This window comes from Macaca nemestrina, chromosome 5 (genome assembly GCF_043159975.1).
Source record: "Macaca nemestrina isolate mMacNem1 chromosome 5, mMacNem.hap1, whole genome shotgun sequence".
Taxonomy (NCBI): Eukaryota; Metazoa; Chordata; class Mammalia; order Primates; family Cercopithecidae; genus Macaca; species Macaca nemestrina.
The window spans coordinates 100,752,744-100,765,524 of NC_092129.1; the positions used below are offsets into that span (position 1 = coordinate 100,752,744).

At 42.8% G+C, this 12,781-nt stretch overlaps 1 protein-coding gene across 1 annotated transcript in view; it reads right to left on the reverse strand.

The window, feature by feature from the left end:
• Positions 1 to 820: 820 nt before the first annotated feature.
• Positions 821 to 12,781, reverse strand: part of LOC105496064 (5'-nucleotidase ecto) — a 44,829-nt gene continuing 32,868 nt past the window's right edge. Inside the window, exons 4-9 of the mRNA XM_011766102.3 lie at positions 10,127 to 10,324; positions 8,965 to 9,119; positions 6,877 to 6,982; positions 5,857 to 6,006; positions 4,341 to 4,541; positions 821 to 2,741 (exon numbers count right to left, since the gene is read on the reverse strand). Coding sequence (XP_011764404.1) covers positions 2,578 to 2,741; positions 4,341 to 4,541; positions 5,857 to 6,006; positions 6,877 to 6,982; positions 8,965 to 9,119; positions 10,127 to 10,324 — 974 coding nt within the window. The 3' untranslated portion in view covers positions 821 to 2,577. The remainder of the gene's footprint in view (positions 2,742 to 4,340; positions 4,542 to 5,856; positions 6,007 to 6,876; positions 6,983 to 8,964; positions 9,120 to 10,126; positions 10,325 to 12,781) is intronic.

Below are 12,781 nucleotides of genomic sequence, written 5' to 3' on the forward strand. Positions count from 1 at the left end.
GTGGGAGGGGCCAGGGGCAGAATGATATGGTTTGGCTGTGTCCCCACCCAAATCTCATCTTGAATTGTAGCTCCCATAATCCCCATGTGTCATGGGAGGGACCCAGTGTGAAGTAATTGAATCATGGGGGCAGATGTTTCCCATGCTGTTCTCTTGATAGTGAGATGGTTTCATAAAGGGCAGTTACCCTCCACACACTCTCTTGCCTGCCTCCATGTAAGATGTGTCTTTGTTCCTTCTCTGCCTTCTGCCGTGATTGAATTAAGGCCTTGCCAGCCATGTGGAACTGTAAGTCCATTAAACCTCTTTTTCTTTATAAATTACCTAGTCTCAGGTATGTCTTTGTTAGCAGCATGAGAATGGACTAATAGCCCAAACAAAGACAGCTAACATGGTTTTTATGTGTCTGACTAATTGAGGTATAATGAAACCAACTCATTGTGTTATTAGTATACTTGAGGAAGATTCTTGGGCACACAGCCAGTACAGGTAAATTAAAATCCTCAACATTAACTTGGAAGTTTTTATTTGTAGGAATCAGTACTGGCCTCAAAACCATTTTTATATCAGATTCTGTATGTCAAAGCCACCAAATTTAGTAGTCTTCCTTAAAATACCACTCACTTTTCTCTCCTACTTAAAAATTGGATACATTTTTCTTCTCATTTTAGGGGTGTGAGGGGGGATGGAGGGTTATCAGATGGTAAGTGGCTTATGATCAAAAGAAATGATACCTGTGAAAATCTGTCAGAGTTTTCCTTCGGTCATATTGTCTTGAGTTGCAGGTGTTTGAATGAGAGAAGAAATAACTATCAAAGACTAAAGAGCATATCTTCAGTTTTATTGTTGGGAATCTACAATTGCAAAGTGGTTCAAAGTCATTTCTTATACCACTGCACAATACACACACACATTTAGGGAACTTAAAAAAAGTTATTTAAAAAATTCTGATAAGATTTACCTTTTTTTACTGGCCAAGCATAAAAAGTAAACCCTAAATGTACCTTTCTCTAATTTTCCTTGTACAATCTTACTGACATTTTTTATAGCTAATCCATATATGCATAGAACTGAGGCTATTATTTTACTGCAACAACTTTTATAAAAAGGTTATGAGGTTTAAAAGTATGTTTTGTATCAAAAGTACTTAATATTTGTAAACACTAAGAAACAAACATACTCCCAAACCTCTAGCTGCCATTTGCACACTTTAAGGTGAAGCTTCCCGTTTCTTGAATTACTTAATGCAGAGCTGAGCAGGCTCATATTGTTCCACTCCCATCTTAAGTATTTGTTCTTTGGGCCTAAGTCATTTCATCAGCATGGGTATTTGCTGACCACCCACTCAGAGGAGTTCTCATATCTGGACTTAAGAATGATTTACAGTGACTGTTCAGATTTGGAGACAGAGTGACTTCAAAAATGTATACCTCTTCCTAAAGTCATTTCTTCAAGAACTCTGGACATTCCATAACTAGGTGTGTGTGGTATGAATAGAATGAGTGCAGTGCTGGCATCTTGCTGGAGAGGGAAAGGTGTAGGTTTAGAATTACAGCTTATCTTAGAAGGTTCTTCTCACGATACCTTCATGTTAGGAAGAAGAAAGGGGACAGAGGCAGAGCTGATGGAATCTCATAAAATAACAGTTAATGCCATGCATCGGGCACTTTGCTTAACAAAATACCTGTTTAACGTGTAAATGCTCTTTATCTCTTGCTCTTTTATAATATAAACAAGTCCTGGTGTCCTATTCTTCCCTTTCCTTTCTCCCCATCCTTTGACTATCTTTTGCAGCCTCTGGCCTTTCTCATTATCTACTACAGCTTGCTACCTGACTCATCAAAGGCACATGGGTGTTGCAAGACAGAATGGTATCCTGTGTTTATATTATTAAACTTGCTATTATAACAGGAGCTAAACAGTGAAAAAATAGACACAAGAAATAAAGCAGAAATTTGTCATCCATGAGCTTGGGGCTATTGATAATTATGAAGAGAGGAGATATTAAGTATCATTCTGAACAGTAACTTGATATAGTTGAGAGTGCTGGACTTGAGTTCAAAAGACCTAGGTTTAGGTCTTGGATCTGTCAGCATTAGCTGTATGGCCAAGTCAACCCTTTCTGAGCTTCAGTTTTTTCATCTGGTAAGTGGGAAAAACATCTCTCTTTCCTACCAAAAGCAAGTTGTGGATATCAAATGAGACAATGTACTTAAAACTCCTTGTGAATGATAAAATTTTATGTAAACATAAGCTTTTTGATGGATTAGAAGTGGATCTGAGGAAGAAAAATATGGTTTAAAATTGTTAGTACAATTTTATTAAAATTTGGACATATAAACTAAATATAGTTGGCTTTCTCCTTATAGGGCCCTATGTTAATTTTTTTTCTAACTCACTAGGTTGCTGACCCTGAGTAATCATGTCAGTCTGTTCATTTTATAATGCTCTAACCTTCAGCTTCTAGGAGCCTGTAAAGATGGTTTTTGCTGTCACAAAGCCAGGTCCTAAAAGGCAGATTTGAATCTCACTTGAAAAAATGCAGTTTCACACATTAAAGGCAAGGAGAATTTTTGGCTATTGGTATAAAACAAAGATCACTGCACAAAATGAAAGAAATATTAAAGAAAAGCTTCCATGGCAATGACTTCCTGTGGAAAACTTGATCCGACCTTCAACTGCTGGATAAATTACTTTCATTTTTGAGATATATGTAGAAACCACATTGATATCTTGATCACCTAGAAAAACATATACATTATTTTAACTACAGAAAAGGTAATTGTCAATCACTAGTAAGGTAGTCCTTTGTAATTATAAAAGGGAAGCTATTTCATAAGCAGGGGTAAAGTGTCACAGAAGACAGGAACGCTGGTGATCATAAGTACAAAGAATTTGATTGCTTTTTCATGCTCCCGATGTAAAATGTGTCTGTTGTTCAATATTGGGTAATTGGGGGAAGTAGAGTTGCCTCAGCTATGAGATTACCAGAAAGAGGTCATTGACATCATAGCCTTTGAACCACTCCAGAACAAGGGTGGCTTCCTTTTGTTTGCCTCCCCAATAATTATTTTCACGTAATTGATGATGATGATGGGACTTAGGGGGGTTTCCTTTACCAAAGCGAGGAGAGGATAAATGCTAATTGCCTATAGCTACAACAAATCCATGGGGGACCCAACAGAATTTAATTTTAAAAATATCACTCCGGTACTTAAGAACCCTTCTCTCTTCAGTGATTTTCACCTCTGGGTATACACTAGAATCACTGAAAAAGAGTTTAGCCCCAATCCAATTAACTTGGAATCTCTTAAGAGATGCGGCTGAGCCATTGGTATTTAATTTAAAATGCTCCTGAAGTGATTCTAATGTATAACCAGTGTTGAGAACCCTTAGGTCCAGGGCTTCCTTATCCTTCTGTATGAGCTCCTCTTTCTAACATCCATCAGTCTAGGCTTGAGTGGTGGACAGCTGATGACTATCAACCTCTTTGTCTCATAGGGCTTTTACGCTTGCCCTTCCATCTTCTGTCACGGAAGGGACAGAAGAAGCCAGCACCTTCCCTCCCAGAAAGGGCTGCCTCCTTTGGTCTGGTCCTGCCCTCCACCCTCCTTGGAATAAGTAGCTAAAATGACAGGTCCAGCATGATAAGACTGAAGAAGATCCTGGTGGAACTTCCCAGAAATGCCAAGAAGCTACCTGTGTGTCTTGTAAGCATGCTGGTCTCTGCCCTAGGAAAAGGAAGGGGAAGTGTGTTCTATGTCAGTGGTCTGTATGCACATAATGTGACTCAACAGGATTTCTAAAAGTGAGACTGGCATATAATGTCCCTCAATGCTGCCAGAAATACCAACTGACATCAAGTATGGTTATTCCTATGATTTGTACCACCAACCCACTGTGCTGAAAGGGAGGCGCTTACCCCATCCATTTCTACCTGACCGATTCACACAGAAAGCTTCTTCAAGAAAGAAAATTTAAATGATTTAATGTGATGGTTTTCCGTATTCTAAAATTCCAGAGGTGTGATTTTTCTGTAAATGCAAAACTCATTTATATTTCACAATTTAAATAGGTGCTTAGATGTGGTTAAAAGGATTTGAAAACATTTTCGATTTACAAATGGTTTCTCTCTGGGGTTGGATGAAGGCATGTTTGTGCTCGGGGAGTGACAGGGTACATATTCCTCTCTGCTGTGCTGTGCTGCTGCTTTCCAACAAGCAAAGCAGGAGGGAGTCAGCAAAACAGGGAGTCACTTTGCCCTCCTGGCACCACTAGTAGCTCCCCTTCATGGCCCAATTTTGTTGTTTTTGGAGAAAGGAAGAGACACTCATGCTTACCAGAGTCATGTCTTAATAATTCATCTTTTATCATCTGGAATCCATCTCCACCATTGGCCAGGAAGTTTGGGAGGATCACCTTATATATCTCATCCATTTTGAGAGGGTCATAACTGGGCACTCGACACTTGGTGCAAAGAACATCTAATTTGACTACTCTGTCTCCAGGTTTTCGGGAAAGATCATATACCACATGGATTCCTAGAAAAGAAATTAGTCTGTTTTCACCAGATCCAAAGGGAGATTTCTGTTTCCTAAGGAATTTTGGTCAAACTCTAGAATTGGGGCATGGGGCTGTGGTTTTTCCTTTGGTTTAAACTTGAGTGAAATTTTATCAAGAGAATTGTGACATTGCAGCTACCCTTTATCATGAGTCCTTCCAGGACATAGGAGAACCACTGGAAGGAAAACCAGCTTTGGACCAGAATGGGTAAAGGGTGACTCTACATGGAGAAACCACATCTTTTTCTGTTTTTCCCTTAAAATGCTGAATTGGCCTACTAAATTGATTCAATGGCCTTAGAAAGTGAAAAACAGATCAGAGGCACAGAGCATTTTACAATCTTGAAGACCATTAAATGGTAATCACTTGGGATTGGGTGACTTTCACAAGGCATAGAGCTATGCAGTGCTTTGCTAGAGCATCAGAAAACTGCTTTTCCCTCAACTCCCTTCTGGGAAAATGGAGGATGTTTGGGTTGCCCCATAGGCAGTAGGATAGGGCCCCACTGCCTTCTGTAGCCCTTCAATCTCAACAGCAATGTGTTCTGCAGAGGGAGAACTCAGCAAAGCAATTCTATCTATCAAGCGGGACCACAACCTAAGGTTAAAAAAATGAAGCCAGATTATGGTTTCCAGGTAAACTAAGATTACTTTTAAAGGATTAATTCACTGGACTGTGGAATTATTAACAAAAGTGTTTCAGAAGCCCTTGGCAATTTAGGAAACACTTATTTCCGTTCAACTTTCACTACAGCCCATGAGATAAACAGGAAAGGTTTTCTCCCTGTGCCCAGAGGGGTTGAGAACTTGCCCCAGGTCACAGTGGGACTAGAACCAGGCGTTAAGGTGTGTCTGTGCAGTAGGCTGCTCCTTCCAGGAATCATCCTGGTTAATACAGATTGGACAGCATTCCTTTAAATCTTGGCATAGTTCCAGGCAACCATGAGTAGAACAAAGGAGAGAACTTTTTTTTTTTTTTTAAGAATATTGAATGCTTAAATAACTAAGATTTTATTAGAAACTAGACCTCAAAGCAGCTGACCTGCTTAGAGGACCCATCTGATGTCCAAATCAGACTTGGCAAATACTGCTTATTGTCAGGGCTTTGGGGCTTTGACCCCAATCTAATCTCAGTGGCTCTGAGAGTCCACAGCCACTAAGGGATGAGGTATTGGTGTTGGAAAAATCCAAACCAACCTGACCACATGAATTTTGGTGAGGGGGAAGCTGAGCCAACCAGCAGGAAATCCCATGTCACTTTGGATGGGCCAGCCCTACAGGATGGGTGACTTACCGCCCACCTGCAGGAACTCTCCAGTGGACTGGCCATAGCGGTGCACGCTGTGCTCAAAGGCCTTCTTCAGGGTGGAACCTTTTAACTGGACCAGGTCAAATGTACCTCCAAAGGGCAATACAGCAGCCAGGTTCTCCCAGGTAATTGTGCCTGAGGGTAGTCACAGATGAGGCAAGAAGGAAAATAGCTTGAGAAAATGCTAACACCATGACCAGTTTCCCTCAGCACTGGGGGAAGAAATGAAGGGGACATGGGGAGGTTTATAGAGCATCATCAGCTATGTCTAAGTGGTTCCTGACACTTAGGGAGGGAATGAGTTTAGGAGGCCTCTGACCCTGCACTCCACCACTGGGCAAGGTGGCAGGAGCTCACAAATGACTGTGCCTCAGAAGGTCACCATGCTCAGTCTTAGATCTGCTAGCTTGGGGCTGGATCTCCAGTAGTTTGTTTTGCAGAGTTCAGTTCCTCCAGACAAACAGTGTGTCCCTGCAACCTGTCCCTGTTGTCTGACAATGGGATGCGTTTGGGGCCTTATACTGATTTTCACAGTAAATCAGGGAGGACTACAAGAGTGTCTTGAGTATTTGTGTAGTTGATTTGTTTTGCCATATGATATAATCTTGGATAGCTGTAAATATACTAAGGTAACATTTTAATCCAGTGGTATGTCTTTTTCAGGACAGAAGACTGGTGATTTTTGTCTCTTTTCAGATGCCAAGGTGGAGACTGTTGATATTTTGCATAAATCAGAAACAACTAGTATAGCTTTGTAAATCAGAAGTTCAGACCAAGCTTGAATTCCACCAACAGCTGCAGCTTCTGTGTGTGAATACATGTAAGCTTGTATGTGTCCTTCGGGCTAGGATGGCTAACCCTAACTTAAAGGAATGACATTCTGGTACATGGCTGGCAGCAGAGATGAACTGAGGCTGCACATGGGTGTGTTCAAGGCAAGAACCACAGCAGAAAAAGATCAGAGAGAGAACATGACACACTGAGGAGCTGGGCCTGGGAGCATACCATTGTTGCGCTCATCAATGGGCGACCGGATACCACCTCCATTTAAAATGCACATGGATACATGGTTCCAGAACATTTCATCAGCGTGTCTGAGATTGTTGTTAATCTGAAACAATAGCACAGATTTACACTAGTTACTCTGGTTCTTCTTCCTTAGGATCAGCTCCAGGAATCTGGTTAGCTCTCCTGAGGAAATAAAGCTACTTTTCCCCTGCTACTGTGTTCCCAGGAATTTCTCAACTATAATTAGAATTAGTTTTACACTCCCAGAAATAAAAATACACTGTTACCAGTCCATGTCAAACTCTTAGTTCCCCCTCCTGAAACTCCCATACTGTCAGGCCAGGTGGCCTTAGCAAAATGGTCTCTCGGTTGTAGTCCTGGTGTCGGGACTGGGCCTCCCATGCAAGGTGGCCTTCAGAGCCGCTCCTGCACAGGCTTCTCCAGGGCAGGCCATGCCCTCTGCCTGATTCTGAGGGCTTGGCCTAGAGCCTGCTCAACACCAGATCTCATGCCAAAGAGAACCTGGCCTCCATGTCTATGTCTCCAGCTGATTCCCAAGTTGGCAATTTTGGAAAGACAGGGACAGCCTTTTAAAACTGGGGAGAATCACATCCATTCTTTTCTTTTATAAAATATATGTTTAGCTATTAGAAATAAAATGAATACATTCTCATTTAGGAGGAAAAAAAAAAAAGCCAGGCGTGGTGGCTCACACCTGTAATCCCAGCACTTTGAGAGGCTGAGGCAGGTGGATCACCTAAGGTCAGGAGTTCGAGACCAGCTAGCCAACATGGTGAAACCCCATCTCTACTAAAAATACAAAAATTAGCTGGGCATGGTAGTGGACACCTCTAATCCCAGCAAGTTGGGAGGCTGAAGCAGAAGAATTGCTTGAACCCGAGAGAAGGAGGTTGCAGTGAGCTGAGATCATATCACTGCACTCCAGCCTGGGCGACAGAGCAAGACTCCGTCTCAATAAATAAATAAATAAATAAATAAATAAATAAATAAATAGCAAAAGCTCTCCTTTGTTCTAGCCTCTTTAACAGAGGGATAAGCACTGCCAACAGCCTGGGTTGTTTCCCTTCAGACTTCTCTTAACATTTATATACCAGCTTCTCCTTAACTACTTCTCTGGCATTGACTGCATGATGCTGAGGAGACACCAGCAGTCTGGTCTTGGCATGAGCATGATTGTTGTCATTTACATGGCAAACATTTATTGAGTGCAGTTGTATCCTGGGCACTGGGCAATGCATGCCAAGCACTGACAGAAATGACTTCCCTGGGTCCAGGCTGTGAGCCCGTGAAAGTGGTAGTCTGACATAGGAGACCTTGGCTCAGTAAGGCCCCCAGAGAGCTACCATGGCCATTCTGCCTGCAGACAAGTAGACAGGGGCTTGTTCTTCATAGGTGATCTTGCTCAGCCATGGGACTTGTTATTACCATTAAAACTGTGTGTTGACTTTCTGTGCCTGTGAAAGAAGTTCCTGTCACACAAGGCCAGGGTTCTCTGGAGTCAAGTGAACTGATGAGGGAAAAACAGTCTGGCCAAGTTGGATCCAAGCAGATATGCTTTTATCTATTATGTTGATATCTCCAGGGTAGCAGAGTTTGTGCATTTGCATCATCTTACAAAAGGAAAGCAACATCCAAAATTCAGACATCTAAGAACACCTTAAAATAAAGGTTTTAGTTCTTGTAAAGCAGTATGTTGGTTGTTACCTGATCTCCTTCCAACACCTTAAGAAGGTACTGAGTATGAAGCTACAAACATCAGACCTTTGTTTAGGCACTAATGTTTTATATATTTTTCATATTTATTTAATTTTAGAGACAGAGTCTCGCTCTGTTGTCCAGGCTGGAGTGCAGTGGTGCAATTATAGCTCACTGCAGCCTCCTGGGCTCAAGCCATCCTCCCACCCAAGCCTCCTGAGTAGCTGGGACTATAGGCACATGCCACCACCCTGGCCAAAAATGTTTTGAAATCCCTCATTCTGTAGCTATCAGTCTATCCCTTCTCACATCCTTCCTTCCTCTTCCCTCTTCCTTCCTAGCATATGTCCACTCCTGCAGATGACTTACCATAGCATCACAAATCAGGTTGCCCATGTTGCATTCTCTAAAGCGGCACGATTGAGAGGAGCCATCCAGATAGACAATTGTTTTCCCCAATTCCTGGGTAGAATAATTGTCCAATTTTATTCTCCATTTGTTAATGTCTGCTTTTATGCTTGGATCTAGAAGAAAGAAAAGAAGGTAGCCTACAATTAAAGCAAATCTCACACTGGGCTAAATTCTGGAAAAGGAATGAAACATCATCTATGTTACTTGCTGTGAGAACATATTTCTTTACCATATTTGTGTGCATTTTGGTTTTGACCATGAAATTTCCTTAGAAACTTCATTTTGTTTCCTGGTAATAAGACCTGGAATGCATCTTAATTTAAGAATATGCTGAACATCTACCAACTCACCACAGCTGTATGAGCTACCCATTGGCCCACCTGGGACAGCGTTAGTGGTGGTGGTAGGAGCTCTGAAAGGCCCAGGGGCAGTTATAAAGGGCCTGCTGAGGTGCAGCTGGGCTATCGCTGTCAGCGTCGTCCTGGGCCCCTTTCCCATCTGGCTACTGAGAGGCTTGTGTTGTGACTACAGGCTCCCCTGGGTGCTATGCACCACACCTTCCTGATGTGATCATAGTCAACAGAAAAGGGAAGGTGAGAAACAAGCACAGAAGTGTGTTCTGGATACATACGAAAATCAATAATAGAAAAATGTACTTTTATTCTGAGACGCAGACATAAAAATAAGGTACTCCCTCATTTGATAAAGAAACTGATGCCCATGAGATTGGGCAACTTGCCCAAGGCACACTGCCTCTAGTTGGGGGGCCAGGACTTGAGCTCTGCTCTGCCCAATTTGAACCCCTTTACTTCAGTTATCATCTCTCCTGTAAACACAAGCTGAGAGTGGCTTTTGCATGTCAGGATCAAGATTTGAAAAGGCAGAGGAAGCAGTGATGCATGTAATCTGATGCTGAGAAGACTTGAAGAAGCAAGTGGGGCTTTTGGCATTTGGGTGTGTTTTAAATCTATCCATGAAGAGGGCAAACTCAAGGAAGAAGATAAATTCTTCAACAGTATTATAGTCTTTTCCTGAAACATTAAAGGAAAGAATGAGAAGGACAAAAATATCCGCTATCTAAATTTTAGATTGGTGGAACATTCCCCTGAACTTCACTTACCTTCAGGAATGCTGCTGTTTAGAAGAATGGGATTTCCATGGGAAGAGATGACGTTTCCTCTTTCATCAAACTCGATCTTCAGATAGCCTAGGTATTTGCCAAAAGCATAGGCCTGGACTACAGGAACCTTCCGCCCATCATCAGAAGTGACTATGAATGGGTACTTCCCAGCAGGCACCTCTTTGGAAGGTGGATTGCCTGAAATAAAAGAGCCACAGCTGATCAAGTCAGCCCTTGTACATACATGGCTGGCTGTAGGCCAGCAGGCCACTGGCTGGATGACAGAGTTTTAAACTGATGATTCGCCATCTGTTGTTCTACATAGCTAGTCTTTCAGGGCCCTGTCTGGGCATTTGCCCATTTCCGAATGCCTTTTTGGTATATGAATCCTACCATTCTCAACTCAGCAAGCTCTTCCTCAGACTCGGGCATTGTGCCTGTGCTGTGGGGCACACAAAGATGAAACACTGTTAAGAGTATCCTCCAGGCTCACTGTGGCTCCATTCTCACTAGCCAGGTGGATTAGCCAAGCCGCTTTACCATACTGTACTTCAGTTTCCTTGCCTATAAAGTGGGAGAAATTCATTTGAAATGAAATCCATTTTAAACAATCCCTATTTTACAGGGGTGTTGAGAGGATTAAATATCTAAACTCCCTAGCTGGGTGCCTGGCATATTGTAGGTGCTCAATAAATATACAATAAGAGTGCATTTTTTTCCCTTATAAGGAAATAGCAATCTCTAGAAACCCCAGACATATACTTCAGAGCTTAAAATCTTTAGTAGAAGATGCAGAGATGACAAAGAGCTGTTTTGGGGATTTGCTGCTAAATTTTGCATCCCTTCAGGTGTCTTTTAGAAGAGCCACATTCACCCTGAGGGCCAACCAGCATGCACACTTCTGATCCCAGCCAGCCATCACACTGGTCAGGTTCTGCAGGCCTCTGTCTCAAAGGGGAGATGTGGGAGCTGCTCATCACCCAGAGGCTAGAAGGCCCACCACTGCCTGGAGTAGTGGAGAGTATGCAGGAGGGTGGAGAGTGTCACCATACAGGGAGCAGGCAGCTCAGCCTTTAATCACTTGGCACATTTAAGTTCCCTAACTGTAGACATGCTTCAGGAACTCTGTGGCTTACATCTTACCTCCAGGGAGACTATGGCACAGTTCAGCTGTTTCAAATTAGAGACTATGGGATGGATTCAGTTGACCACATTACTGTTTCTATCATCTCCCTCTTCATACCCATGGCTAGTCATTCCTATTAGATATTCACAGAGGGTCCAGAGAACTTCAGCAAATGTTGATTACACACAAGGACCTGTTATGAGAATCAGCCATGAGTCAGGCCCTGGGCTTAATCTCATTTAGTCCTCCAAGCTTCCCATGGTACAGGTCCTCTATTATCTGTACACTGCAGACAAGAAAATGGATTGTCCTAGACAGAGTACCCAAGGTCACACAGCTGGTACGTGATGAGGGTTCGGAGGAGGCAGACTGAAAACCCAGGCTGTGAGGTATTGGAGCTTACGTTTTCTCCACTACCCACAAGCCTACCATGTATTTTTTTTTTTTTTTTTTCCTAAAGTCTGCAAGCTGGTTGTGAAAGGCCACTTACCAAATCAAATGCAAACCCAGGATTTGCATCTTTGTGTTCCAAGCTCTTTCTGGGCTTCTCTTTTCACATAAGACAAGCTGGGTAACATGTTATGAAGAACCCAATCCTGCCATGCTCCTGTGCCAAGAGCGGCCCCCCTTTCAGCTCAATAACCACAGGGCAGAAGCACTGCAAATACTAATGCTTCACAAGCAGGAAATAGTTGTTGCCAATATTAACGTCCAGTTTTCTTGCTCTCACTGGGAAAAAAAAAGAATAAGGTCTTGGAACTTTACTTTTACAGAAGCACCCAACTTGAGATCCAGTGAAAGCCTTTGTTCCATCTCCATCTGTAGTGGATGTAGATGTTGTCTGTGACAGTGGCAGATAACGTGATGCATGGAAGACCAGCATGGAAGGTTAACATCCTACTCAGCCTCATTCTGCTCTGTGCTGGTCCTCCTTTGGGCAAGCCTGGTGCCTGGTCTTTACTTCAGGGGACCAGGTGGTTATGGCAGCCTCTGTCAGTTCGTCCTCTGATCATAGATGCTTGGGACTGTGCAGTTCCCCAAATGTCCACAAGGTGGCGGAGAACAACCCGCCCAGGGAGAGAAGGCACTAGTTGCAGGTATCAGGAGTCTGTCAGTTTCCTGGAAACCCAAGAGCTAGGAAAGCCTGATCTTTTTTGGCCTTTATCTTTCTGCCTTTCGTAGAAATATCTGAGCTTAGAAAGAATGTGAAAGTTAGGAATCCAGTAATCCGGTTAGATGCCTCAGCATGCACTCTGCAAATAGGAGCCAGCAATCTCAGCTCCAGAAAACATTCACTCATTTGGAAAGACCTTCATGATCCTTTTGTCATTGGCATATTAAATGGGCTTAATCAGGAACAAGGAACAAGGAAGATGCTAACCATGCAGCTGGTCTGGTTTGGCTAATCTCTGCCTCCTCCACAGCTGAGCTCTTTCTGCTCCCCTTCAACTCAGCAATCCCAGGAAACCACTGACACAGAAACCAGTCCAGGGTTTCACATTTTCTACGCCATTCCGTGCTGTTCAGCT